The following is a 27,899-nucleotide window of genomic DNA, read 5'->3' as shown; positions in this document are numbered from 1 at the left end:
GGAAAAAAGCACAAACAAGTAACAAAGACGTAAGAAAAATTTATTGCAGTATTTGTTCCACCAGAAGAGCGGGGGATCACTTTTTTCTTGCTCTGTGTTCTATAACATTAAAATCTATATCAAAAACAATATAACTTCCCCTGCATATAGGCACAGATACTGCACTGCTTTTAACATAAATAAATTATATCAAAGATACTCCGTTACACAGTGTGGGTAAACAACAAAATGTTTGAAACAAGAAAAAAAAAAGAAAGTTAGAAGTTGTTGGAGCTCAGGTCAAGTGAATAAATCCATCTGGTGCTAGTTTAAACTCCAAAAACACTTTATTAAGAACATCATCAATACACTAATTTCCAACATTCAGTTTTTTGTTTTTTTTACAGAATTATGTTCAGATATAAACATGTGTTTAGTTAAACTATGATACAGTGGGAGTAAAAATCAAACAATGAAGTTGCTGCACAACAGCGAAGGAACTCCCACACAATGTTTTCCCAAACATTTCCTTCTTGTGTTTCTCTTGTCTTCATTGTGTTCACAATACTTTCCCTCCACCAGGTCCTTAAATCTAAAGAGGTTTCATCTTCTCTCTATAAGATATTGGATCCACATAGATTTGGGCTGTGAAGGATTTCTGTCTGAGTAATTTCAGCTGATTAACTCTTAGTCCCCTCCTTGGCAGCATATAGCGCCCGTAACGTATGTGCCACTTTGTTTGTCAGCTTGTGTCCACTTGTCAAGGATATTTTCTTGTAAATAATGTCCGACTCCTTGATAGTATCAACCCAAGGCACCTTTTTGCGACCGTCCCGTTTCTTTGCCACAGCCCAGGGCCCAGTATAAGATCCAGTCATCCAGTGTATACTGTAGCCATTTTTGGTCTTCTGGATGACCCTGGCAATCTGTGGTCTGTCTTTGTATTTGGGACGGCAGATGGCAATGACATCCATGGCCTCCACTTTCTCATTCATGTGACCTAAATCCTCTGCGGAATCCCTGCCTTTCCTTGGTTTCTGCTGTGGATAGAAGAAACAGATTGTGTCCGACATGAACAAACCTTTTTTTTTTTTACACAGGAAGCATCACATAGAAATCTTAATGTGTGAACAGTAACTACACTAGAAATACCAGCAACAATTAGGAGAAACTTAAAATTCATAAAAACCATTATGGTGTTTGTGTACCCTGGAGCGGCATTAGGTCATACCATGCCATATTGATATACAGTATATATATTTAAACAGGGTAAAACATGTTCTCTTCTTTCATATTAACCCTAGCTGAGTGTACAGTGCAGCTCTGTGAAACCTATAATGAGTTTTTAAGACTTTGTCCAAGATGTGTTGAGTCAATTCTACTGTAATTTCTATGGTTTTAATAAAATGTCCCCCTTGTCACGTGGCAAAACTGCAAGGAACACACATTTCCGCATTTTCCCAAAACAATATGTGACTTCTGTTGTGTACCTTAAATGTGATACCCACATGACCTCACTAATGCCCAGTGTAAACAGTTTCTATGCAGAAATAGTTTGATGAGAGGAAAGTTTACATGTCCTATGGGTAATCTCCATTCTATTCTTTAAAATTCTTACCGCAGGGGGATCTTCATCCTCACTCTCCTCATCATCTGTCTCCACTGGAGCAGTGTGATTATTGTGGTTGTGGTTTGAGGGTTTGGGGCCCCTCAGCAGTGAAGTAATGGCTTTGTTTCTGGCATTGGCAGTTGCTTCACCCTCCTCGTCCTCTTCATCACGATCTAAGTGCTCCATCAGTACCTTGAACTAAGAGATAAAAGCAGGCAAAACTTTCAGTTGAGAGTTTCTTGATGTTATTATTTCTAGCCAACTCAAAAGTACTTCTCTGCTTTACAACTAATATGACAGACAGTTAGTGTGGGAAAATAAAGCAACTAATAAAATAAAGCTATTTATCACATGGCCAATGAAAACCTTGCACACATTTTATTCATTAATACACAAAGCCACATTTACTTCAATTGTCAGCAGCAGTGGGGAATTGCACTGGATTTGCACTTTATGCAATTTAAGCTCAAGATTTCTAGGCAGGCATTAACTGGCAACCAAAAACATGACATGACTATTTGAGCCACCTGAAATTCCAAAACATACTATATTCAGCACACTCTTTCACATACACACCCTTTGTCAACTACATATTCCTGAGACTGAAATAACACATAAATAAGCTCAAAACATTGTACAGAATCCTTACGTCCAAATACTGTTTCACGATATTCCTCTTGGTGTCGTAGCCGAGATCCATGTTGGCTATATCACTCTTCAGGTAATCCAGTGTCTGTCGAGGGTTGAAGTGCACCTTGGATTTCCTGTTCACAGCTTTGTCGTATACTTTGGCAGACTCCGTTGGTGAATATTTCTGGATTTTGCTGTAACACAAGCAAAAGGCTCAGTTGAGTTTGTGTCATGTAAACAACTGCACTACTAAGGAAGAATGAATGAAAGATTTGTTGACTGGTGTTTTTGATGTGGCCTACCTGTCTGAGAAGCCATATAGATTCTTCAGATGTTGTTTTAGCACCAGCAGTAGCAGAATACCCTGTGAAGCACTGGCAAAGTCCAGCAGGGGGTTGGGGTTTTCAGGTAGACGGTCCATCACTGCATCCTCATCTTCAGAGTCAGAATCAGAAACCACAGATTTCTTTCGCCTGTGGACCACCTCATCGTCCTCATCACTGCTGCTGGATTTGCTACTGCTCTGCTCATCGTACTCGTCTTCATCGTCAGCATCAGAGCTGTGTTTCCTCCTCCGAGGCTGCTGCTTCTTTTTCTTTTTTGTCTTCATCTTCTTTGCCTGCTGTACAGGCTCTTTCCGTAAGGACTGCACAGAGAACAAAACCACTCAAACAGACCAAATATACAGTGGATATATTACACAATCTTGGATTTTCATTTCATGATAAACAAAACAACTAAGAGCAATAAGTCAAAATAAATAAAGCTTCTCACCTCCTTGAAAGACTGGAGCAGGTTGCTACCAGAGACAGACAGAGTAATATCTATATGGTGCATGATGAAAAGAGCCTCCTCCTGAGTCTGGTAGGGGAAGCAGGCCAAGTTGTCTGCTATGAACAACAGCATGTTTACCTCTGTTTTCTGTAATGGGGACAAAGTGTAAAACATCACTACTAAAATTAGCTGCTCATGACCAGCAATGAAGCCAGCAATTGGTTGGGTGGCCAGTTGGAGATACACAAACCTACAAATCTACACACAGAGAAGAGAATCATTCTAAAGGAGAGAGGTGAACTTACAGAGCTGTCATCAAATAGGTTGAGCAGGGAAATAAGGAAAGCCCGTCTATGCTGTCGGTTCCCACGGACCATAGTGTAGAGATGTGAGCAGAGAGCAGCATCTGAGTCATCGGGACGAAAACCTCGAATCACTGCGCCTTTGGATCCATTTATGGCCTGTTGCACCTCATAAGACATCTTCAACCCTGCTACAGCCTTCATCTGTGAATTCACAGAGAGATACAACTCAGCAAGTACATTAAAAACTTCTTGTTCTGTGTAATGTGTGACATGCATCTATGTAATAAAGTTTTCCTTCCTTGTAGCATTTAGTGTTCAGTATAGCCTAAACTGTTAAAAATTCTCCAGCCATAACAAAATATACATACCACTGCCCACAGATACCGTTTAAGCAAAAAATCGTATTTACACTTTACACACACTGATCATAATCCTTAAAGCCACTCACATGGATGAAGCCAGAATATTTCTTGTCAATCTCCACCAGCTGTTGATCAGCCTTGTTCTTCATGGTTGGCTCAGGGTCCGTTCCCATGGCAATCAAGTAGGGCACACACTAAAAAACAATTGTTCCTAATCTGTGAACAGCTTGTGATGCATTCAAGATAGCAGAGAATGTTGTCACAAGTGGTACTGTATATTTTAGTCTTGGGTGATCCGTATCAGAGTATGCTGGGGTGAGATTGTGAACATACCTGTACAGGATGGATGAGGCCCTGGCTGAGAGTCAGTGTAATGACACTCAGGGCAAAGTGCCGAACAGTGGACTGTGAGTGGAAGAAGGACTCCAGCACCTGCTTCAGGTAAATCTGCATTATGGAGCTGCTCATACCTGATGAGATATCCCCCATTTCTTTCAGATCCTCCTGCTTGGATTGCTTCTTCCCTGAATAATAAAAAAAAACATCAGCTTGATCAGTCTAAGGATGTTCTACGACTGATGTTCATGACTGACATGCTCAATGTAGAGTATTACTGGACATACAGTGATAATCTTAGGCATCTGAGCAACAGAACACGAGATGGATTTGTTAAACTCACATTCGCGATCAGCCTCCTGCATCCGAGAGTCCTCCTCTTGCAGGTATGTCTGCAGGTTTTTTAGTACCTGGATCTTCAGACTGACCGAACTGCTTTCATCTGAAAGGGTACTGTTATACAGAACCTTCACATCCTGCACAAACATGAGCTCTGGGTGCATGATGAACTGGAAGCCTAGAGACAATGGAAATAATTCAAATACAGATGTAATTACTGAGGAAGCTAAAGTCAAAGACAGAGGCAAATGAAATGATCAGAAGAGCTGTAAACAATAAATTACAGTATAAATACATTGATTACAACTTTCGTTAGTCTGAGATGAGGTGCAATATACCTAGACCTATGATGGCCTTGATCTGGACCTCCTCATCTTCATGAGTGGTGAAGTACAACAGAAGCTCCAACACTTTGTCCTTGATGACAATCTAAGAGAGCAAGTCAGTCATCAAAACTGGTTCTAACATAGTTCTTCACACATAGTTTAAGCCGATTGCTGGTGTTTACCTTGTTAGTACCCTTGAACTCCTCTTGGTCAAAATCAAAGTGTCGACAGAGAGCCCCCACAGTAAACAGTGAGCGCAGGAGAGTAGGTTTGTTAGCAGCCAGAGTGGAGCTGTTGGGGTCCTCTTGGTGCTGTGTCTTCAGTTTTGCCAGAGCTCCTATAAAATGGATGTGAAATGAGAGTATGAGCATGTAACCTTTAATTAAAAGGGGAATGAACAGAATTACAAGCCCTATGTACATGTTATTAAAATGTTGGTGTATTTTAGATTCTTTTTCTAGCCTTTTCCAGGTACATAAGAATTCTGGTATAAGAAAATGTACCTTACAGTACTTAAGCCTTACCATAGTAACGATTAAAACAAGCCCAAACAAACTTGTAGTTGTGTGTGACCTTGTTAACGACGGCACCAAGACAGCTTACACAGTGTTGTACAACCTGAGAAGCAGACACAACAAATTCCATCATGCTTAAATCAAACCTGCATGTTCAGAGCAGTAGTTTGACATCCACATTGTTCATGCTTTTTTGAGCGCAATCTGTGAAAGCTGTAAGCTGTAAACGACACTGACCGTCATGCCGTATTTGATGATGAGCTTCATCAGGTCTTCTTCTATGGTAGTGAGGAAAGTCTCACTTGGGTGCTCCATCAGAGGCACAACCAGCTCCAGGATCTTTGCCACGTTACATATCACCATGAAGTCACTCTGAGTCTGAAATTTCAACACAGAGACAGGTGCACAGTCCAAAGCTGAGCTGGAAAAAAACTTTGTGAACAACTGTGAGTCTGTTCCAATATGCACACTTGCGGTCTTGAGCACTTAAGTGCCTGTTTACACGACGGCAGGTAGTAGGCAAATGCGCCCTAAGTCGGAAAAATGTCAACACGCATTACACTTAACCCACACTTGATGAACACTTTTCCTAATATCAGTTCGAAGCAGTATTCAGAGCTGAGTGTATCCAACAATTAGCATTCACCACGGTCTACTGCGCCACACCAGTCAGGTTGTTGGCAGTAATGCGCCTATAGGCTGGTTTTTGGACTGACAATAATCAGCAGATATGAATAAGTTTAAGTTTAAGACATGTTGGATTCAGCGTGAATATTATTATTCATAATATTGTTAAGTTAAGTTATGGTAGAACTTCCACAGATGTTTATCACATAATATTAATGTTCTCCTTGATGGGACTGATAAGAATAATATTTCTTATCTGACACTGTCAAGACAAATACTAAATATAATTTCATTTTGAAAAATGTTCCATCCTTAAAAATGTTATTGGACAGAAACCATTCAAAATAATATCATGTTATGTCTCTTTTATATAGAGAAGACCTATATGCTTAGAAAACTCAATTTAATTGTTGTCATCTGATTGTAACTGTAATACTGTACAGTTGATCCTACTTATTCGTTCCAACTAAACATCTGAGCTCAACTGTGCCATATACAGTATTTGTATTTGCATGAGTGACAGGATGTCCTTACTAATCAAGTGTGTCCAATGAGCTCTGATAAACCTCCACCTCCAACGGACAACTGGGCACTGTGGCAATTACAGGAAATATGTCACACAAGCAGGCACTTGCAAATACCGCAAGTATGGGTATTGGACAGAACCTGTGCTGAACACTTGAGTTTTCATTTGGCTGCCACTAGGTGGTCCTATAACACAACGTGAAAGTTGGTGTTGTTCATTTATGTACTGTGGGCCCCAGTTTCAACAAGTGATTTCTCATACTTTCAGCCAAATAAAAAATAGATTAATACTGGATAAAATGATGTTGTACTTACATTGCACTTGGTGGTCAAGTAGGGCTGCATAGTCATGGCATGTTTGACCATTAACTGTGCTCTGATCTTGCTGAACAGGTAGAGAGTGGTGATGCATGCTACCAAATGACCTGAGTTGACCCCTTTGTCCTCACAGTCTGAAACACAAACACAGAAAACATTGACAATTGTCACAGCAAAGTAGTGTTTAACACAGTAACAAACATACAATTAAATTTCTTTTCATTACCTGCAAGAGACTCCTCATATTTCAGTATGTGTTCCACCAGATTGTCCACCAACTGAACACAGGCCTTCTTGGCAGGTTTGTACGAAGCTTGCTCTTCTGACTTCAGTAGCTACACATTTGCCGTACAGAAGTTAGATAAGATGCTTGAAAAAAATATGCACACAGCAGCTATCATAAAAACACACAAGCTGCTGTTGAGATGTTAAAGCAGCCACACAAGTTAAACAACTCACATTTTGGAGAAGCTGCTCAAACCAGTCATAGCCTGAATCTTTACATGCCAACACCTGGAATGAAATCAAAACATGACATGAGTCAGATTATGACAATGTCAAACACCAAAATGTTTCTTATTTGAATGATGCTGTCACAAGCCTAGATAGTACGCACTACATCTGTGATGTTCAGGATCTTCCGGGTCATGGCATCTTTGTCATGACTGGGTGTGGGGGTGAACCAGAGTTTCTGGAATGTCTCGTTCACCAGTTTCTGCATGGGAAAAGATGTTTATGTATATAGACTGTACATTACAAACTAAAAACTGGCACTAGTAAGCAACATTCACATAAAAATAAATACAAACCTTGATCCCCTCTTCATCGTTGACCCTTCGGATCATTTTGACACACATCTCAGTGATCTTGTGGAAGTCCGGTTGCTCCAGGCAAATATCCCTCAAGATCTTAATGACCCTCTTCCTTACACTAATACCTGTGTCCTGTGTAAAGACAAAATGGGTACAAGGACAGCTCATTATAGTCTGAATATAAAGTGCCTTTTCTGTCATTGATTTAAATGGGGAAACATAAGTAAATATATCGTAGAAAAGGTTTCAGTCGTAGTCATATATCAGAAATTTGTGGACGAAACATCTCCAGTTGGACCCAGATGACGTTAAAGTGTCCTTGGCATCCCAACCTTTCAGTCTATTAGACATCTGTAGTCATCTGGACACTGACCCCAACATTTTCAGAATCAAGACGCATGTCCAGAATGCACTCTCAGCCTGTGGCTACCCATCCAGGAAGTCATTCTCATGTGTCTGGATTGTTGTGAAAAAATTGGACTGGACACTCCTGGTTCACCCTAAGGACAGGTTACCCACACAGAAACAGAGCAATGGACTACATAGGCGAAAAACCAAACAGCCACTTCACACAGAAGACTTTATCAGCACAGACGACACGCTAACTCAGGATTACAGAGCGCGTGCATTTATTTAAAAGTAAATATAAGCGAGGTGAAGTGAAAATTTTAAAATGAAATATGGAAAATAAATGAATTCATGATGAACAAACAGAACAAAGGGTTACTGGGCCATCTTGAACTAAGTAATTTCAGGTGAAACTAAAATACAGATTTCCTCTAATTTGAATGCACCTTCATGAGCATTTTGAAATGTACTTTCAACTGCCTAATGGTTGTAGTTCTTCACGTTATCTTTTGGTGGCAGTGTTGGGAAAAAGGATGATTTAACCTCAGCTGAACTTTTGCACTTTAACTTTAAACGTTTTGGCCAGAGTTTGCTAAAGTCAAGGGCAAAGTTCCACTTGAGCTTTTCTTATGATAGACATTACCTATTCCTTTCCACAAACCCCCTAAGTGGGCATGTGACGTGACCAAATCAATTTAAACTTTACCACCTGGGAAAAAATAGTTACACTTGTGTATGATACAGAACCTCACACTGAGGTGTTCAAAAAAGGTGAAGAGGGAAATTACCAATATCCTTTCAATGAGCATGTCATAGTACTGCTCAGTGAGCTGCGGTCGACTTAGCACAAAACGGCCAAGGAGCTCCACAGCTGCCTCTCGCACACTGGTGGAGTTGTCCATGAGGCGACAATGAACCCCACGCTGCATATCCAACTGAAAAACAAATAAGGGAGATTAGTCAAGCACAGATAAACATTACTGAATGTTATGGCTGCTAGTTTGTGATAAACTGGCATAATTGCCTGACAATGCCACAAAACTACCCTAAAACTCGAAATAGAATCTCCTAGAATTTATGAAAAGATTTTGTGTTACCGCTCAATCCAGTGGTCTATGAGATATGTAACAGCCAATGCAGGATGACTTACCCGTGCCAGAATACTTGGATCCACAGCTACTACTTCTGACAGACACTTCATGGCTTTAGTTCTGACTGCAATGGCACTCTCACCCAGCACTCTCAGAATCTATACGAGACAGTAAAAGAAAAAAGTTAGTGACAGCCAACACAATATAATCTCTCATTCATGTTTATTTTAAATGAATCCTCTTACCTGTGATAAATAAACATCAAAGCTTTGTGCAAACGGCCTCATAGAGGCAAGATATCTGACAATCAGGCAGGAGTCCTCATAGTCTACTGTGTCAGAGTTTAACCTGAAAGAAAAATCCAGAAGACTGTTTAATACCAGGATAGGTGAATACAAGTAGCAAATTAGTGCAGTGATCCAGAGTGAAGTAGTACTTACCCTAGAGAACGGAAATGTGATGATGGTGTCTTGATGACCTTGCGGAGGAATTTCTTTCGTATCTCGGCCGTCTGCACAATCTCCTCAGTTGAGTCAACATAGTTGGAATGATGTTGACCTCTTGAGTCCTCGTCATTCTCATTTTGAGACTTCATCGCTTTCTCTGCCTCACTTGTAGCGTCCCTGAACCACTGGGCGATATAAAACTTCCTGGCAAACTATATGAAACAAACGCATGCATATGTGATGAAAAATGCTAAACATTTTAAGGCATACTATAGAGTATAATACCACTTTGACAAAAAAGAACCCTGTTTAACCCATATCTCTTTTACGCTAAACCTAACAACCTGCAATATCCCTGTGTCAAGCCATTCGAGAGCTTCAAGTAACAGGAGTACAAGGGGTGCATATTACTGCATGCAAACACTGAGCATCCAGTGCTTAGGGAATCATAAATGTGACCATAATGATGTCTGTAAAATACACAGCTTAGTGTATGAAAATTAAACACTTACCACTAGAGATGGATCTGTCTCAACATTCCCATCTATGTAGTCTAGCAAGGCCTTCTGGAGTTGCTGAATCTCATCACTGCCTGGAGTCTGTATGGAGATCAATAAGCCAGAAGCATCTCAAAAGCAGTTCAACACCACTGTTAATTTACATCTGTTAAAGCAATTCTGTAATTATCTAGTCTACCTCTTTGAGGATGCGGTCAATAGCCTTTTGGTCCATCTTGCTAGTTACAGCGTCTTTACGCAGGCGAGAAGCGACAGTGCCGAGGTAGTCCAGCGATGCCACTCTGAGTGTCATTTCTGTCTGCTTGTTACTGAACTGGTGCACCTGGAGCACAGGAAGTGGAGGAGAAATGTCACAACAAAAACATCAGCAGCTATTTCTACTGGACAGATGAAAAGTGATAAAACCTTTGAAGTGAATGATGCCACTCACCAACAGCCGGCCTAGTAAACTGAGCAGCAGTTCAACTGCAGGCCACTCAGGTTTGTTGACTGTAGACAGCAAGTCATGAACAAAGTTCTCAAACAGAGGCCTGTAGTCATCCTCTCCTGCTTACTGCCACACCTGAAACATACAGAATACAATATTTTATTATAATATATTTTTGAACATTGAGATTACGAATCTACAGATAACGCTCACAGAGCTATAGATTATGGCTTGAGGTTAAAGAAGTGTGGGTGAGATCAAGAATACAATCACTTACTTCTTGAGAAATACTGATAGGAAGTTCTGAGCTGTCCTCATGGCAGTTTCATAAGAGTTTGTGATGAGGACATCTTTATCCACCTAGAAAAGAGTACCCAATATGTAAAACAATTTCTGAATCAAAACATGTTTTCTGATAAATGTGTTTTAAATATCTTTTAAATCCTTGGTAGTTACCTTCTTATTATGTTCATCCCCTGTGTCCCTCTCTGAGGGAAGGTGTACAACACACTGGATGAGCTGAAGAACCAGTGCTGTGACCATCTGGATATACAGGGGCTCTCCATCTGAATCACTGCTGTTTAGCCTGGTTGAGTATGAGACATAAGTATCCTTAGGTTTACTGAGCAGCGCAGAGGACTTCAGTGATCAATGTCTTTATTCATGTTGTTTTACTGAGCAAAGGTGTAGCAAGATGTAGTTACCTAAAGTTCCTGAGGCTGCGTTTACTAGTAGGAAGTTTAGCCAGGGAGGTGAATATTTCTTCAAGAATGAGCTGCCTGTGTTTCTTGTAACGAGAGAACACCTAAAGGAAGAGTAAAATGCAAAGCACTAAATCAAAACATAACCATAGAGACGTTGTGCAGGAGCATGTCATTAAAAATACAATCTGAAGAAATAGTAAAATAACTGCTATAATAATACAAAAAATTGCATGTCATTGCAGACTTACTGCTGTCACTAGTGTGATGGCACATAACTGCAATTCACTGACATTCTCCACAAAAAATGGTGTAATACCCAAGGTGGACACCTAAACATCGGACACAAACACAATCAGGTATGTTAGAGGTCAAGAGTCAAATGTTTAATGGGGTCATGGATTTGAATGATGTCAGACCAGATTAAGAGTCTCACCTGGAGAATAGTGGTGTCGGTTAGCAGCTGGACCTCCAGGAGCTCTGAGATGTTGCTGACAATATCACACACTTTGTTGTAGAGCATGACTACCACCTTCTGTTTATGGGTGGAAGACTTTGCTCTCTTGGACTTTGAAGTATGCATGCCACCTTATGTGAGGAAGATAAAGGGAAAATAAGAGTTGAATAAAAGATAAGAAAACCACTTTAAACATCAGCAGCAAAATCAATTTAAATAATTTCCTAATAAAACCTTGTTTGAATGTGTTGGACACTAGCTAGAAATTTCTAGATTCCTGTAGTTGAATCTAGAAATTTCTAGCTAGTGTCCAACACATTCACATCAGGAAATAAGACTACAAGAATATTCTATGGCCAGCTGTTTTTTAAAAAAGTAAAATAGTCCACAACTTTAGCTGATAAGGAGTGTCTTCAGGAATTTAAGGTTAAGTATAAGTAAATCCCTGAAAGTATTGCAATTGCTTTCAGTTTTGATTAATCACTAGATTTTTAATAATGGCGCTCTTGCATTTTGAGCTATTTTTTAAGTGAACAGATCGTTTAAACACAAACTGTTCTAAAAAAATCCAACATAGATCAGCCAAATCAGCTTGGTAATATGTTAACTGGAAATCAAGATTTTTGCAATATTTGTACAACTTCAGAGAATTTGTGCTGACCTCCATGGGGATCCACTCTGTAGACTGGGTCATACTGAGGGTACAAGGAGTTTTGCAGATGGAACTTGGTGAACTGCAACACCCTCTCAATCACATCCTCTATATAAACAGCCTTGGGCATGTGTGGAGATGTCATGATGTTGAGTGCAGTAAGACAGGCATCAGCAGACTTAGTCACCCGCTCCATGATAAGGTCACGCCACAGCCGCTCCTCATCCATGGAATCATTACCCTACAAATTTCAAAAACAATTAGTACAAAGGACAAAACTCGAAGAAAAGAAAATTGGGTAACGTTATCACTTCCACAGTTAGAAAAACAATATCAGCACTGGGCGATATAAAACTTCCTGGCAAACTATATGAAACAAACGCATGCATATGTGATGAAAAATGCTAAACATTTTAAGGCATACTATAGAGTATAATACCACTTTGACAAAAAGAACCCTGTTTAACCCATATCTCTTTACGCTAAACCTAACAACCTGCAATATCCCTGTGTCAAGCCATTGAGAGCTTCAAGTAACAGGAGTACAAGGGGTGCATATTACTGCATGCAAACACTGAGCATCCAGTGCTTAGGGAATCATAAATGTGACCATAATGATGTCTGTAAAATACACAGCTTAGTGTATGAAAATTAAACACTTACCACTAGAGATGGATCTGTCTCAACATTCCCATCTATGTAGTCTAGCAAGGCCTTCTGGAGTTGCTGAATCTCATCACTGCCTGGAGTCTGTATGGAGATCAATAAGCCAGAAGCATCTCAAAAGCAGTTCAACACCACTGTTAATTTACATCTGTTAAAGCAATTCTGTAATTATCTAGTCTACCTCTTTGAGGATGCGGTCAATAGCCTTTTGGTCCATCTTGCTAGTTACAGCGTCTTTACGCAGGCGAGAAGCGACAGTGCCGAGGTAGTCCAGCGATGCCACTCTGAGTGTCATTTCTGTCTGCTTGTTACTGAACTGGTGCACCTGGAGCACAGGAAGTGGAGGAGAAATGTCACAACAAAAACATCAGCAGCTATTTCTACTGGACAGATGAAAAGTGATAAAACCTTTGAAGTGAATGATGCCACTCACCAACAGCCGGCCTAGTAAACTGAGCAGCAGTTCAACTGCAGGCCACTCAGGTTTGTTGACTGTAGACAGCAAGTCATGAACAAAGTTCTCAAACAGAGGCCTGTAGTCATCCTCTCCCTGCTTACTGCCACACCTGAAACATACAGAATACAATATTTTATTATAATATATTTTTGAACATTGAGATTACGAATCTACAGATAACGCTCACAGAGCTATAGATTATGGCTTGAGGTTAAAGAAGTGTGGGTGAGATCAAGAATACAATCACTTACTTCTTGAGAAATACTGATAGGAAGTTCTGAGCTGTCCTCATGGCAGTTTCATAAGAGTTTGTGATGAGGACATCTTTATCCACCTAGAAAAGAGTACCCAATATGTAAAACAATTTCTGAATCAAAACATGTTTTCTGATAAATGTGTTTTAAATATCTTTTAAATCCTTGGTAGTTACCTTCTTATTATGTTCATCCCCTGTGTCCCTCTCTGAGGGAAGGTGTACAACACACTGGATGAGCTGAAGAACCAGTGCTGTGACCATCTGGATATACAGGGCTCTCCATCTGAATCACTGCTGTTTAGCCTGGTTGAGTATGAGACATAAGTATCCTTAGGTTTACTGAGCAGCGCAGAGGACTTCAGTGATCAATGTCTTTATTCATGTTGTTTTACTGAGCAAAGGTGTAGCAAGATGTAGTTACCTAAAGTTCCTGAGGCTGCGTTTACTAGTAGGAAGTTTAGCCAGGGAGGTGAATATTTCTTCAAGAATGAGCTGCCTGTGTTTCTTGTAACGAGAGAACACCTAAAGGAAGAGTAAAATGCAAAGCACTAAATCAAAACATAACCATAGAGACGTTGTGCAGGAGCATGTCATTAAAAATACAATCTGAAGAAATAGTAAAAATAACTGCTATAATAATACAAAAATTGCATGTCATTGCAGACTTACTGCTGTCACTAGTGTGATGGCACATAACTGCAATTCACTGACATTCTCCACAAAAAATGGTGTAATACCCAAGGTGGACACCTAAACATCGGACACAAACACAATCAGGTATGTTAGAGGTCAAGAGTCAAATGTTTAATGGGGTCATGGATTTGAATGATGTCAGACCAGATTAAGAGTCTCACCTGGAGAATAGTGGTGTCGGTTAGCAGCTGGACCTCCAGGAGCTCTGAGATGTTGCTGACAATATCACACACTTTGTTGTAGAGCATGACTACCACCTTCTGTTTATGGGTGGAAGACTTTGCTCTCTTGGACTTTGAAGTATGCATGCCACCTTATGTGAGGAAGATAAAGGGAAAATAAGAGTTGAATAAAAGATAAGAAAACCACTTTAAACATCAGCAGCAAAATCAATTTAAATAATTTCCCTAATAAAACCTTGTTTGAATGTGTTGGACACTAGCTAGAAATTTCTAGATTCCTGTAGTTGAATCTAGAAATTTCTAGCTAGTGTCCAACACATTCACATCAGGAAATAAGACTACAAGAATATTCTATGGCCAGCTGTTTTTTAAAAAAGTAAAATAGTCCACAACTTTAGCTGATAAGGAGTGTCTTCAGGAATTTAAGGTTAAGTATAAGTAAATCCCTGAAAGTATTGCAATTGCTTTCAGTTTTGATTAATCACTAGATTTTTAATAATGGCGCTCTTGCATTTTGAGCTATTTTTAAGTGAACAGATCGTTTAAACACAAACTGTTCTAAAAAATCCAACATAGATCAGCCAAATCAGCTTGGTAATATGTTAACTGGAAATCAAGATTTTTGCAATATTTGTACAACTTCAGAGAATTTGTGCTGACCTCCATGGGGATCCACTCTGTAGACTGGGTCATACTGAGGGTACAAGGAGTTTTGCAGATGGAACTTGGTGAACTGCAACACCCTCTCAATCACATCCTCTATATAAACAGCCTTGGGCATGTGTGGAGATGTCATGATGTTGAGTGCAGTAAGACAGGCATCAGCAGACTTAGTCACCCGCTCCATGATAAGGTCACGCCACAGCCGCTCCTCATCCATGGAATCATTACCCTACAAATTTCAAAAACAATTAGTACAAAGGACAAAACTCGAAGAAAAGAAAATTGGGTAACGTTATCACTTCCACAGTTAGAAAAACAATATCAGGCTGAAAACTTACAGGATTCATTAATGTAGAAAGTTTGACGCTGTCCTGAATGTTCTTCTCCAGGATATTCAAAATTTTCACCAGTTTATCAGATGGAAACTATGGATCAAACAAATGACTGGTTACTTTCACAACAATGGGGCTGTGAATTGCTGGTCTTTACAACAGTTAAATATCAATTGTGAACCTGCGTGTAACCATGTGACAATGCACAAACATACTCCTCTTACCTTGTTAAAGATGCCCATATCTTTAATCTTAGCAGAATCACTGCCTAGCTCGCTCAACTGGTGCTTTCCAAGCAAGAGCTCTTCAGGTATCTCATCGTCATCTGTTTAAGGGCACAAAGTTATAATGTTGACATTTTTCAACTCAACGTCAAGAACTTTGGAAACTGTGCAGCACTTGATGTTTACCTGCGGCAGTGAGGTCCACATCCTCAAGATTCTCAAGAATGTTGTCCAAGCTGGCCGTGAATCTCTTAAATGTGGAGGAGTCCATTAATTCTGTTAAACGAACGTAAACAAATGTATTAATAAAAATATGCAAATATGTAAAATTCATTAATATTGTAAAATAATTCAAAGTGGTAAAACAATACCCTCTGATGTCAGCTTAGAATCCTTTCTGTTTTTGTGTTTCTCCTTTTTCTTCAATTTTCTGGCAACTGATCACAAAGAAAACAATAACATTAGTCAAATCCTTGACAGCAGCAACATACCCTCAAGCACTGAATATTTTATAGAGAAAGACTTGGGTGTAGTAATTCAACTATCCAGGGAATTGGCCTGGCTGATCACTGGTTTCAAATGGCAATAATGTGAACGACCGCCATCAGAGACAGGAATGACAATTTGCATTGTCCGACACAATTTGAATTTTCTTGTCTAATGTCTTGCCTTCTTAGAGACAAATAACTAAATTATAGCACTCTCTACACTGTCTACTACATTTATTTATTTTAGCCTATGCCCACTGACAAGTCTTCTTTTCCTTTCGGCTGTTCCCTTTCAGGGGTCGCCACAGCGAATCATGTGCCTCCGTCTAACTCTGTCCTCTGCATCCTCTTCACTCACACCAATTAATTTCATGTCCTCTCTCACTACATCCATAAATCTCCTCTTTGGTCTTCCTCTAGAAGAGGCAGCTCCAACCTCAGCATCCTTCTACCAATATATTCACAGTCTCTCCTCTGAACACAACCACCTCAATCTGGCCTCTCTGACTGAAACATCTAACATGAGCTGTCCCTCTGATGTACTCATTCCTGATCCTGTCCATCCTCGTCACTCCCAAAGAGAACCTCAACATCTTAAGCTCTGCTACCTCCAGCTCTGCCTCTTGTCTTTTCTTCAGTGCCGCTGTCTCTAAGCTGTACAACATCGCTGGTCTCACCACTGTCTTGAACACCTTTCCTTTCATTCTTGCTGATACTCTTTTATCACACAACACACCTGACACTTTTCTCCACCCGTTCCAACCTGCTTGCACTCACCTCTTCACCTCTTTTCCACAGTCTCCATTGCTCTGAACCGTTGACCCTAAGTACTTAAAGTCCTGCACCTTCTTCACCTCTGCTCCCTGTAACCTCACCGTTCCACCTGGGTCCCTCTCATTGACGCACATGTATTCTGTCTTACTGCGGCTAAGCTTCATTCCTCTGTTTTCCAGAGCAGACCTCCATCTCTCTAGATTTTCCTCCACCTGCTCCCTGCTCTCACTACAAATCACAATGTCATCCGCAAACATCATAGTCCATGGAGATTCCTGTCTAACCTCATCTGTCAGCCTGTCCATCACCAGAGCAAACAAGAAGGGGCTCAGAGCCGATCCTTGATGCAAACCCACCTCCACCTTGAACTCCTCTGTCACACCTACAGCACACCTCACCACGGTCTTACAGCTCTCATACATGTCCTGCACCACTCTAACATACTTCTCTGCCACTCCAGACTTCCTCATACAATACCACAGCTCCTCTCTCGTCACCCTGTCATACGTTTTCTCTAAATCTACGAAGACACAATGCAACTCCCTATGACCTTCTCTGTACTTCTCCATCAGCACCCTCAAAGCAAATACTGCATCTGTTGACCTCTTTCTAGGCATGAAATCATATTGCTGCTCACAAATGCTCACCTCTGCCCTTAGCCTAGCTTCCACCACTCTTTCCCACAACTTCATTGTATGGCTCATCAGCTTTATTCCTCTGTAGTTGCCACAGCTCTGCACATCTCCCTTGTTCTTAAAAATTGGCACCAGTACACTTATCCTTCATTCCTCGGGCATCCTCTCACTCTCCAAGATCTTGTTAAACAAACTAGTCAGAAACTCTACTGCCACCTCTCCTAGACACTTCCATACCTCCACAGGTATGTCATCAGAACCAACTGCCTTTCCACTCTTCATCCTCTTCAACGTCCTCCTCACTTCACTCTTGCTAATCTTTGCTACTTCCTGCTCTACACCAGTCACTTCTTCTACTCTTCGTTCCCTTTCATTTTCCTCATTCATCAACTCTTCAAAGTACTCCTTCCATCTTCCCATCACACTCCTGGCACCTGTCAGTACATTTCCATCCTTATCTTTAATCACCCTAACCTGCTGCACATCCTTCCCATCTCTATCTCTTTGTCTGGCCAACCTGTACAAATCCACCTCTCCCTCTTTAGTGTCCAACCTAGCATACAAGTCCTCGTATGCTCTTTGTTTGGCCTTTGCCACCTCTACCTTCACCTTATGCTGCATCTCCTTGTACTCCTGTCTACTCTCTTCAGTCCTCTCAGTGTCCCACTTCTTCTTAGCTAACCTCTTTCTCTGTATACACTCCTGCACTTCCTCATTCCACCACCAAGTCTCCTTGTCCGCTTTCCTCTTTCCAGATGACACACCGAGTACCCGAGTACCTGTCTCCCAGATCACATTCTCATCACCTCTGTTCCCTTCACCTACATGCCCATTGAAATCTGCACCAATCACCACTCTCTCACATCTGGGGATGCTCTGCATCACTTCATCTAACTCACTCCAGAATTTCTCCTTCTCTTCTAACTCACATCCTACCTGTGGGGCATAACCACTCACAACATTGAACATCACCCCTTCAATTTCCAGCTTCAGACTCATCAACCTGTCTGATACTCTTTTCACCTCTAGAACATTCCTCACAAACTCCTCTTTCAGGATAACTCCTACTCTATTTCTCTTCCTATCTGACCCATGGTAGAACAACTTGAACTCTGCTCGTAAGCCTTGCTACCTTTCCACCTGGTCTCCTGGACACACAGTATGTCCACCTTCCTTCTCTGCATCATGTCAATCAACTCTCTAGCCTTCCCTGTCATAGTCCCAACATTCAAAGTCCCTACTGTCAGTCCTACATTCTTAGCTTTCCTCTTCTCTCGCTGCCTACGAACACACCTTCCTCCTCTACTTCTTCGTCTTTGACCAACAGTAGTCCAATTTCCACCAGTACCCTGTAGATCAACAGCACGGGTGGCAGTCGTTGTTAACCTGGGCAAGCCTATGCAAAAAAAGACTTACCATCACTCAGGCTTGGTGGTGGAGAGCCTTCACCTGAATCACCTGAGCTCCATTCACGGTGATGGCTACCGGGCCCCCGGCGAGCAATATGAGGACCTTCACTTCGACGGTGCCCTCCAGAACCTCTCCTCTCTTCGTGCTTCCATGCCTTGTTGTGATCTTTCTTGTACCTTTTCCTTGCAGCTGTAACATTAACCGAGAAAGGATACGTAAGAAAATATCCTTACAGAACTTTAAGCACAAATTACTGCTTTAATAAATAAATACAATTTAATAATCATGATATAAAATTAAGGCTACTTATTTTTTTATCTTAAGGATTACTGCATGGTAAAAACATATTCTGTCAAAAGTGGAGACAGCATAGCGCTTTTGACAGATTTTGTAGTTGTGTATGTACAAACATTGTGAATTTTTTAGGTTTAATACTGACACTCATTGTCAGAGTCATCATCATCTTCACATGAGTCCACATCAGCGTACTTGGATCTTTTACTGATCACACTGTGCCTTCGCTTGTTTGTCTTCTCATAAATTGACATTTCTGTAAGCACAAGAGGTGAGTGAGTTTTCAGCACAGAATAATCTACACTTCAAAAGAAGATACAATCAGTAATTAATCCAGAGCTATTTATTTGGCATAAAAATTGTGATAATGATTCCTTAGAAAGTGGTTTAAAGTAAATACACAATCTAGGTAAAGTCACACGGCACATATCCATCTCCTACAGTTTTGCGTACATATTTAATAAACAAAGTAAATCATACCTCTCTCTGATTTGTCTATGGAGGACAAGTTCCTGGATCTGGAGCCATGTGTATTCCTGCTTTCCCTAATGATCGTTTTTACCTCATCAATACTGAGTTTCTTAAGCACAACAACAGGCTTAGCCCCTTTGTTTAAGTTCTCTACCAATGACAATCTCTCCAGCCTGACAAGGGGTTCGTTCCAGCCCTTTTTCCATCTGCTTAGCAGTTGGGAATCTTTATCTTTGCCATCCCGTTTCAATTTAGGAATCACAAAGTTCTTCAGACTTCCTGACTTGCCACCCAGCAGGTATGCGGGAAACTCACTAGATTTTGGCTCAAAAGAGTGCGGTTTGTTTCTAGCTTGGCAGATAATTCTGCCATCCCCACTTTTCCTCTCTTCCTTATTTTGGGCGTTTTGAAGGCTGGAACTTTCTACCCTCTGTCGATCATTGAGGTCAGTGGATTTTTTGCTTCCATCTTGCTTTATTCTAGAACGGTCAGGTTTAGTATGCTGGTCAGGAGAGTGTCTGTTGCATTTTTCCTCTGACAAAGTCTTGTGTTTCCGCTCTCTGTCTCTGTCCCTGTCTCTATCTTTATTTCTATCTCTATCTCTGTTCTTATCCCTAGCTCTATCCCCAGCTTTGTCTTCTCCATGTCTGGAGTTATGCTCCGCCTTGCTCATGGTTTTTGGAGTCTTAGGTTGACTGACATGGGATCGGTGACTGTTGTGGTTCTTTTCCTCTTTGTGGCGCGAGTCTGAATGCCTGTCATGTTTGTGCCGTGGCGCGTCTGGCCGTCTGTCATCTGAGCGTCCCTTGCCGCTCTCAGTTTTGCCGTCATGTCTGTGTTTGGATTCGCTCTGACTTTCCTTTTTCTGTTTAGGGGTTTCTGGTTGCCCATCTGAGCCAGACTTCCTGGGGTTGTCAGCATGCTGTTTGATGATCCCAGGTCTGTTTTCAACAACTTTATCTACCTTTACATCAGTCTTTGACTTTATGCGCCGTAGGTGGTCCTCACACAACTGCTGTGCATCCAAGACCACTACAGGCTGTCCTATCACTCTGCCAGCTTGCTGCAGATCAATACTGACCATCAAAGCAGGCCGACTGGCACCGTTACTTGCAGCATTCGTCTTCTTGGGTGTCAACTTGGTGTCAGTGTTGCCCCCTTGTGCAGTAGGCCCATCACCTGAATCAGTTCCGGATTCCTGAGGATAAGAGTCTTGCTTCCGTTTCTTCAGTGGCTTATCTGCAATAAAAAAAATGTAGCTCAGATGTTCTACTAACACAAACTAATCTAGGTCATGAAAAAAAAAACACATGAAGGCACAAGACAAAGACAGACCTTTATCCTGGACTTCTTTAGACGACCGTTCTCTCTCACTGGCCGACTCGCGTTCTATTCTCTCAATCTCTGCAAGTGTGTCTATCTCAGCATCATCAAGCACAACCCCACTGACGACTCCAGAGTCCTTGGTATTTGGCCGAACAGGAACCTGCTGACAGGTTGCCTGCTCCTCAGCACCTAACTTGTGTGACAAGTCCTGGACAGTCCTTGACAACTGATAATTATTATTCATCAAATCAGTTTCTTGGTCTGAGTCTATATGTGATTGATCTACATCTGGACTCTTCACTCTGGACAGTTTTAAAGTCAGCCTGGCAGAGTCTTTTGATGGAGAACTAACAATGCCATATAAGGCATTTTTGTCCATCTGTTCATTTTCTTCTTTACTCCTTTCTTTCTGCTTCTTTCTGCGGTCAGCAGAGGTGAGAAGCAGGTCAGATGCTTCATCTGGTGGCACATCAGATGGAGGTGACTGCATGATAAGGGGAGGCCTGGACACTGCTTAAACACAAATAAATTCAAGGAAAAGTGAGAACCACAGAATAAGTCTTGGCAAAGAATGAATTGTACAATGGTGGTAGAATTATTTTTGATCCACAAAACAAAGAAGAATTGACTTGTTGTTAAAGCAGCATACTTTTTGCAGTCTCTTCACTCCCAGCAGGGGAACACACAGACTGTGGCGATTTAATTGGAAATGCAGCAGCCCTCATGGAGGGGTCATTCTCCTGTTGGAAGACATTTATCATTACTTTTAACAGTAGACCAGCATCTGCTGAGGTCCAGTTCAGGATCTCTTGATTCTCTGCATTACCTCATTTCCCAGTCTGTGAGACATGTTCATGTAGTCTTCATCTGAGCTTAGTCTCACATTATGATTTGATGAATTACTTGATAGCTGTCCAGAGATCTTGTTGTCATGGATATTTCTCACACCACTAGACACTAAAACAGAGAGCGAAAGAAAATATCCAGTTAAATTATTTGTGATGAGCAATGCCTCACATCTATCTGAGAGATAGATACATTCTTTTCCACCTTTACAGACAGCTTTAGTTTTGCCATGTTACATTAAGTGTGTGTCAGCTTACCAACTTACTGCTCACCACATAAGTGTGTATAAAAGTTAATAATTTTTTGGGCTTTTTGCCTTGATTGGATAGGAACATCTGAGGAAAGACAGGAAGGGGGGAGATTACATGCGGCAAAGGGCCCCGGTGCCGCTGTGGTAAGGACTCAGCCTTAATACATGATGCGGTGAGTTACCAGGGCACCCCAAAAGGTAGTAATGGTAAAGGATTATTTAAGCAATTTGCTTATGGCCTGCTAAGTTTATCTGAACACCATGCAGGTGGTGTCATTTTAAGAAACAATAATTGTTTTCCTCCAAAAATTAGTGAGAGGAATTTGAAGGGATTTAGATAGCTCAAGGTCAGTGTGTATCCAGTGTTCTCTGAGGGAACAATGTGTGATCACCCCCTCAGAGCCACATCTTGAATATGCACTGTACAGCATGCAGTCTCTTGTGGAAGGCTTCTTGTTTTAGGCAGAATGCTTGAGTAACATATTAATCAATAATATCAATCAAAATGGAAAAGCATGCAACAATCACTACAAAGTACTTGTCTTGTTGAATATTGCCCACCTTGACTAAGCCAGCAAAAGTACAAATGCACACAAAATGAAGATTAAAAAACTCTATGTTACTCCTCAATGTTAAATGTTTGCATATTTGCTTTTCTTGGCAGGTTTGGCAGCTAATGATACATTGTTCCTGACTTGGACTCTGTTGGACTGACTTGTACTCACCTTGCTGAGTCTGTTGGTGTTGAGAGTAACTGGGTGGATTGTACTGCATGTAGTCTGGAGGACTCTGAGGTGTATAGGGACTGGGTATAGGGCTGTTCTGCTGGGGTACGAACCGAGTACCTGATCCAGACTGCGGGGATGTAAAGCATCTGTGAAGGAGGAAGAAGTAGTCTTAGTGAAAGTACAGATACTTCTGCTTCTTCATAGTCGACAGTATGCTGGCACTGCCTTACCCAGAGGGGCTTTGAGGGACAGTGGTTTGCTGATAGTTTGATCCTGGACTCCCATGCACCTGATTCTGAGACATCTTATACTGTTGCATCATTGGCTGCTGCATTACACCTAAGAGAAAAGGATAAAAAAATCTATAATTAAGGTCATACAAACAAGGAGCTGAAACTCTGTGATATAGGTTTTCATATCAGATAACATCTACACTTCTTGAAATAAAATAGCCCAGGTTAAACAAAATATTCAAAAGTGAAAGTGAAATAGAATAACATCGCCAGTGTATAACAGTCTCCAGCTAAACCAAACACCATCTACTCTATTAATAGAGTACTAATATCAATACTAGGTACTACAAATAAGCTACAATCTTATAAATCCTACCTTCCTTTTTTCCATTAACAGTGTGTCAGAGAGGTGTTGCTTCAACTCTAGGGTCATTTTGATGCCATGGTTGTGGGTGTTGGTGGTGTTAGGGTACTGGATTGTATTATATTGACAATTCAGTCCCCCTGATTCATGTACTATAAACTGTAAATGGGGGTGGATGAAACATTAGAAACGGTGGCTTTCAATATAATGCCATCCAATACAACACCACCACTACGTGCAACCACAAAAATGACAATATAGTTGAATCAAGATCAGTGGCAACAAAAACTCAACATTAAAAGCTTCACAAAGACAGTATATTTTGCACGGTTACTGTAATGGCTTGCGTTATGTATTACACGTATACATAATGAACTGGTAACTCCATACTCAGAATTTCAGTTATATTTAAACCGTAATGTATATATAATAGGAAATACAGTAGCATAATAATTAGTATGATAATAGTACCAATAATATGATAATCATATTATATTGTGAGGACCTGCAGAGAGCCCAAACTACTGTTTCTGTATTGCAAGCTTGATCGTGTATACTTGTTCATTCTGAAAATAAAATGTATCACCACAAAAACTATTTGGAGTTCAGAGTGATGAAGGAGGAGGTTATAGCTGTAGAAGAATGGTGAGGGTGTAACAAGGCACAAGGTTGTAAATCCTGTCTGGTGACAAGAACACATTGAGCACATCTTTGGAGTACTTCACCAGATCAGGAGCACTAAGTTGGCTAAAATGGCACAAATAATGATAAGAGCAACACGGTTCGCTCAGCGCTTCAACAGGCTCATGCATCATTGTTAATTAAAGATTCTTGATTATATAGTTTTATGGAATGCGTGTGCGGTCACTACCACAAAACGCTTATAGTTTATTTTTTCTGAATAATGTTCATCTTGCAGTTGTCAGCACCTCTAGTTCTGCAATACACACGGTGTGCAAAGCTTTTCTCTCTATTTTTTCCCCTATTTGGCACAAATAATGATTCAGTATGAAAGTGTGTATGCATACTACATACTTATAATTACCTGTAATTGCAGGCTAGTGCAGCTGCTCATAAAACTACAAGGCTTTCCTGAACAAAGGTTAAAAGACAAATATGCAACTGTTTATAGCAATTAGCGATTAATGATGATAACAAAACAAACACAGCTAAGCCTTGCATGGGATTCATGTTAAAATATCTTTTTAATATTTTTCTGTTGCTAAATATCACATCCACTATAAACAGGTGAAAACTATTTACCATTAACCATTACGTTAAAATTCTAATTACAAGTTATCTAACAAGCTGTGTTTACCATACTAGGTGAAACTGTACAAGAAGCTTTATTCCCACCCATGGAGATTTTAAAAGAAACAAAGAGATTAATAGAAGATTTCATCTCTGTATGTTCAAATGACTAAAAAACATACTTTCACGCTTTTGCTCTCTCCTCTCATTTCCTATTATCTCTCTACTGGTGCTGTCTAATAAAGGCATTAAATGCCCCCCAAAAATTAAGAGCAATGTGTCTTCCCAGAAACAATGTTACCCTGGATAATCCACAAACTTTGTTGTAAACAGGTTTATATTGAACTACTTTCTACCAAACAAATAAATAGTCCCTATGAACACTGTTGACAGTATGTGCTGCATTACTAGATACCATGACCCTTTTACATAGCTTAACTCAAAAACTGGAAGCAGCGATAAAACAGCTAGCCTCTGTGAAAAATACACCTTGTCACACCTCAACTACTGTCTTATTTAGATGATGTATGTTGTTAGCTAGCAAGCTAGTCACCAATACATTAATGAATCACCCTGGTTTTGTTGAGTCACGGCACTGTGCACATCTGGCAACCCCACTATGAAGACAAGACTTTTGAAACGTCACAGTCACTGGACCCAGTTGTTGCTGATCAAGAAATAGCTTTGCACATAAACTAACTAGATACTTCAAAATCCACACTGTCTCTGGAGGGCATATTTTTTATAGTTTACAAAGCTGGGCTAATCGTTTCTGCCTGTCTCCTGACTTTGAGCTAAGCTAGGCTAAATGCATACAGACTACTCATAATCTGTATTTAGCGTTAGCATTGCTCCTTACCTCTTGTGATGAAGCAAAATAACTGCCAGTGCTGGCCAATTGAGACTACACCTACATTCACAGATAAGAAACTTTTAAATGTTCACCTAACATTAAAGCTAAACAAACCTCTGAGTGATGCCAAAGAGTAAACAACACAACTGGTGATGTTTCTAATGGTTCCCAAACTGTTTCTGTCATGCTCGCTTTTGGAAGCAAAAAATTACCCTTTGACTTGTTATTGCAGGTGGAACTAATAACATTAATGATGGCTGAGTTACAGTAATTACTGCAATGCAATACAGCAATAATAAAGGTATTAGTTATACCTGTGTTTGACAGGTCAAAAGGTCTTCTGTGAAAAACTTAGGTTTCACTCTACGTTTTTCCTCCCACATTGGCTCTGTCCCCAGTTTGTGAACCACTAGTGTAGTGAAACTAGGCACAAGTAGGGCATTTGACCCAGGAAATGCTCAGGTGAATAATTAGTTACAGGGGAAACCAAGAGTACAGCCAGTGAGAGAGCATGCACTGAGCTTAACTGCAGGGTCAACAGAAACAGCAATGTCTCCTCCTTACCACCCCAAACCTTGTATTGGGTTGGCATACTTTTGTCCCTGAAGATTTTGGGGTTCCTGGACAGTAGAGTTTGTAGAAGCATTGGCATGTCACCCTCTGGTTCATCATTCCCCAAGTTGTCCTTCAACTCTCTGGAAAGTAAACAAAAGTATAGTCCACAGTCATATTGCAGGCAATAGCTGCCCACTGGCCTACATGCAGTTTTGACTAATGCATTCAGATTCCTTTCAGTCTAAATTACCATTCAGTGCAGTCTAGACTAGCTCTTTATGATTCTGGCGACCCAGAGCATGAGCTGACCTATCTGGTAAAGCAGTGACTGTAATGTGGTCATCATAACTGAAACAGCAAAGCCTAACTTCACTGTTAAAGTAAACAGTGAAACAACACTTTGTAATACATTTCCACTAACACTGCTGACAACAAAATCTACTTAACAATGATTTCTTTCACAATTTAAAACAAATTTTAGAGTTAGCAGACCCTTACAAACCTACTGTAGTAGCTACTAGCAAGCTTTACCCTTAAATTTTAATACTCTTTTAAACTCTTAGCGAGGTGTGAAAGATGGGTGAGTGGTACTTACATGTGTTCAGTGGAGACCTGGTTAAGGCTCTGTGCCAGCTGAGTCACCAGATTCTCGTCCCGACACACCAGCAGGCTGCTGACCTCTTCGGAGATCCTTCCATTGTAGAGCAGACTCTTAGCAGTGGTGGCAGGGAGAGGAGAAGGTAAGGGAAGCTGGTTCAACACTAAAAGGATGATAGAAAGACAAGTTAGGTTGGGTGGAAAATGAATGGAAGCAGGAAAAAATATAAAATAAAACTGTTTTGGAAAAACCTTAGTAAGTGAAAATATTAGTGTATGTAAGGATTTAAAGTTTGAAAACATGCAACTGACCCACTCTATGTGGTAGTAATGCCAAATGTCAATGATACAATCAGGGGTTTTTTAGACAATGTACATTTAGGATATGATGCAAATTTTCAGGTAAAATTAAATACATTGTGTTTACAACATATATAATCTGAATAAAAAATTTTAATGCCTCAGAATACATGCCAACCTCATGTTACATGATAACAAAATTGCTGCAATAATAATAATAAACATGCTGTCTATCTTTTTATTAATAGACCTTAAAAATATGGTAACATCAGAGTTAATCAAGTTGCCCGTTTATTAGGCACACTTTTACAATCTAATGTGATCCAATACAATACATAAATCATATCTTTGTGAAATATATAATGTTACATTGATTTAACAGCTATTAATTTTTTCTTTTATCAAAACTGGTTTGGGATCTCTGAGCCTACAACTTCCCATCTTCAGAAATATAAGCCACTTCACCTCTGTCTGCCCTAAAATCACCAGTAGTGAGCATCACAATTACCAGTATTTAGCTTCTGGTATAACTACACTGCCAGTCAATTTTGGCCTGCTTGGCAGTCAAGTATTCTTTAGCCTTGTCACATCTTGGTTTGAATGTTAGTGTTAGTGTTTAGGCTGTGTGAACAGCATTAGAGAGATGATGTTGCACTTACAGTCTGTCAGGCTAGCAATTCCAGCAAGAGTAGTGATGGGAACATGAGGCATATCACCATTCATGCTGAAGATGAGGTCAAGAGTTCGTGTCAATGCACAGGCTGCTCAATATCACCAATCTCTTCTTATTCCTCACATCTCACAAAATGCTGCAGAGACAAAAAAATGGCAACAGTCTTACAGAATGTTTACTGTCAACAAAGTTGGATTCCATTACATTCAGCACTGTTCTTATTAGGATTATGAGTATTAAAAAATAGCCAAGTGTTTTCATATCACTACAGTGTGCTTCTT

General features: G+C 40.4%; 1 protein-coding gene across 1 annotated transcript; it reads right to left on the bottom strand.

Annotated features, from left to right (window-relative positions):
* Nucleotides 1-19: 19 nt before the first annotated feature.
* Nucleotides 20-27,683, bottom strand: LOC122865483 (nipped-B-like protein). Its single transcript, XM_044173955.1, is given in 47 exon segments — nt 20-1,019; nt 1,598-1,786; nt 2,238-2,412; nt 2,521-2,864; nt 2,993-3,139; nt 3,298-3,498; nt 3,746-3,853; nt 3,993-4,183; nt 4,339-4,512; nt 4,673-4,763; nt 4,843-4,997; nt 5,185-5,278; nt 5,413-5,553; nt 6,643-6,779; nt 6,872-6,980; nt 7,105-7,158; nt 7,262-7,360; nt 7,455-7,589; nt 8,594-8,740; nt 8,956-9,054; nt 9,142-9,244; nt 9,337-9,554; nt 12,761-12,847; nt 12,945-13,088; nt 13,197-13,329; nt 13,472-13,554; nt 13,651-13,748; nt 13,751-13,779; nt 13,898-13,998; nt 14,146-14,226; nt 14,331-14,482; nt 15,012-15,243; nt 15,353-15,439; nt 15,571-15,671; nt 15,757-15,846; nt 15,942-16,007; nt 18,884-19,066; nt 19,317-19,427; nt 19,652-20,881; nt 20,978-21,481; nt 21,618-21,708; nt 21,795-21,925; nt 22,790-22,938; nt 23,023-23,131; nt 26,088-26,188; nt 26,644-26,809; nt 27,605-27,683. Coding segments are annotated over 47 exon segments (7,794 nt in total). The 5' UTR covers nt 27,669-27,683; the 3' UTR covers nt 20-659.
* Between the last annotated feature and the right edge of the window lie 216 nt (nt 27,684-27,899).

Source organism: Siniperca chuatsi, linkage group LG18, assembly GCF_020085105.1.
Source record: "Siniperca chuatsi isolate FFG_IHB_CAS linkage group LG18, ASM2008510v1, whole genome shotgun sequence".
Lineage (NCBI taxonomy): Eukaryota > Metazoa > Chordata > Actinopteri > Centrarchiformes > Sinipercidae > Siniperca > Siniperca chuatsi.
The sequence above is the reverse complement of the archived record's forward strand: the minus strand, read 5'-3'. Positions and strand labels throughout refer to the sequence as shown.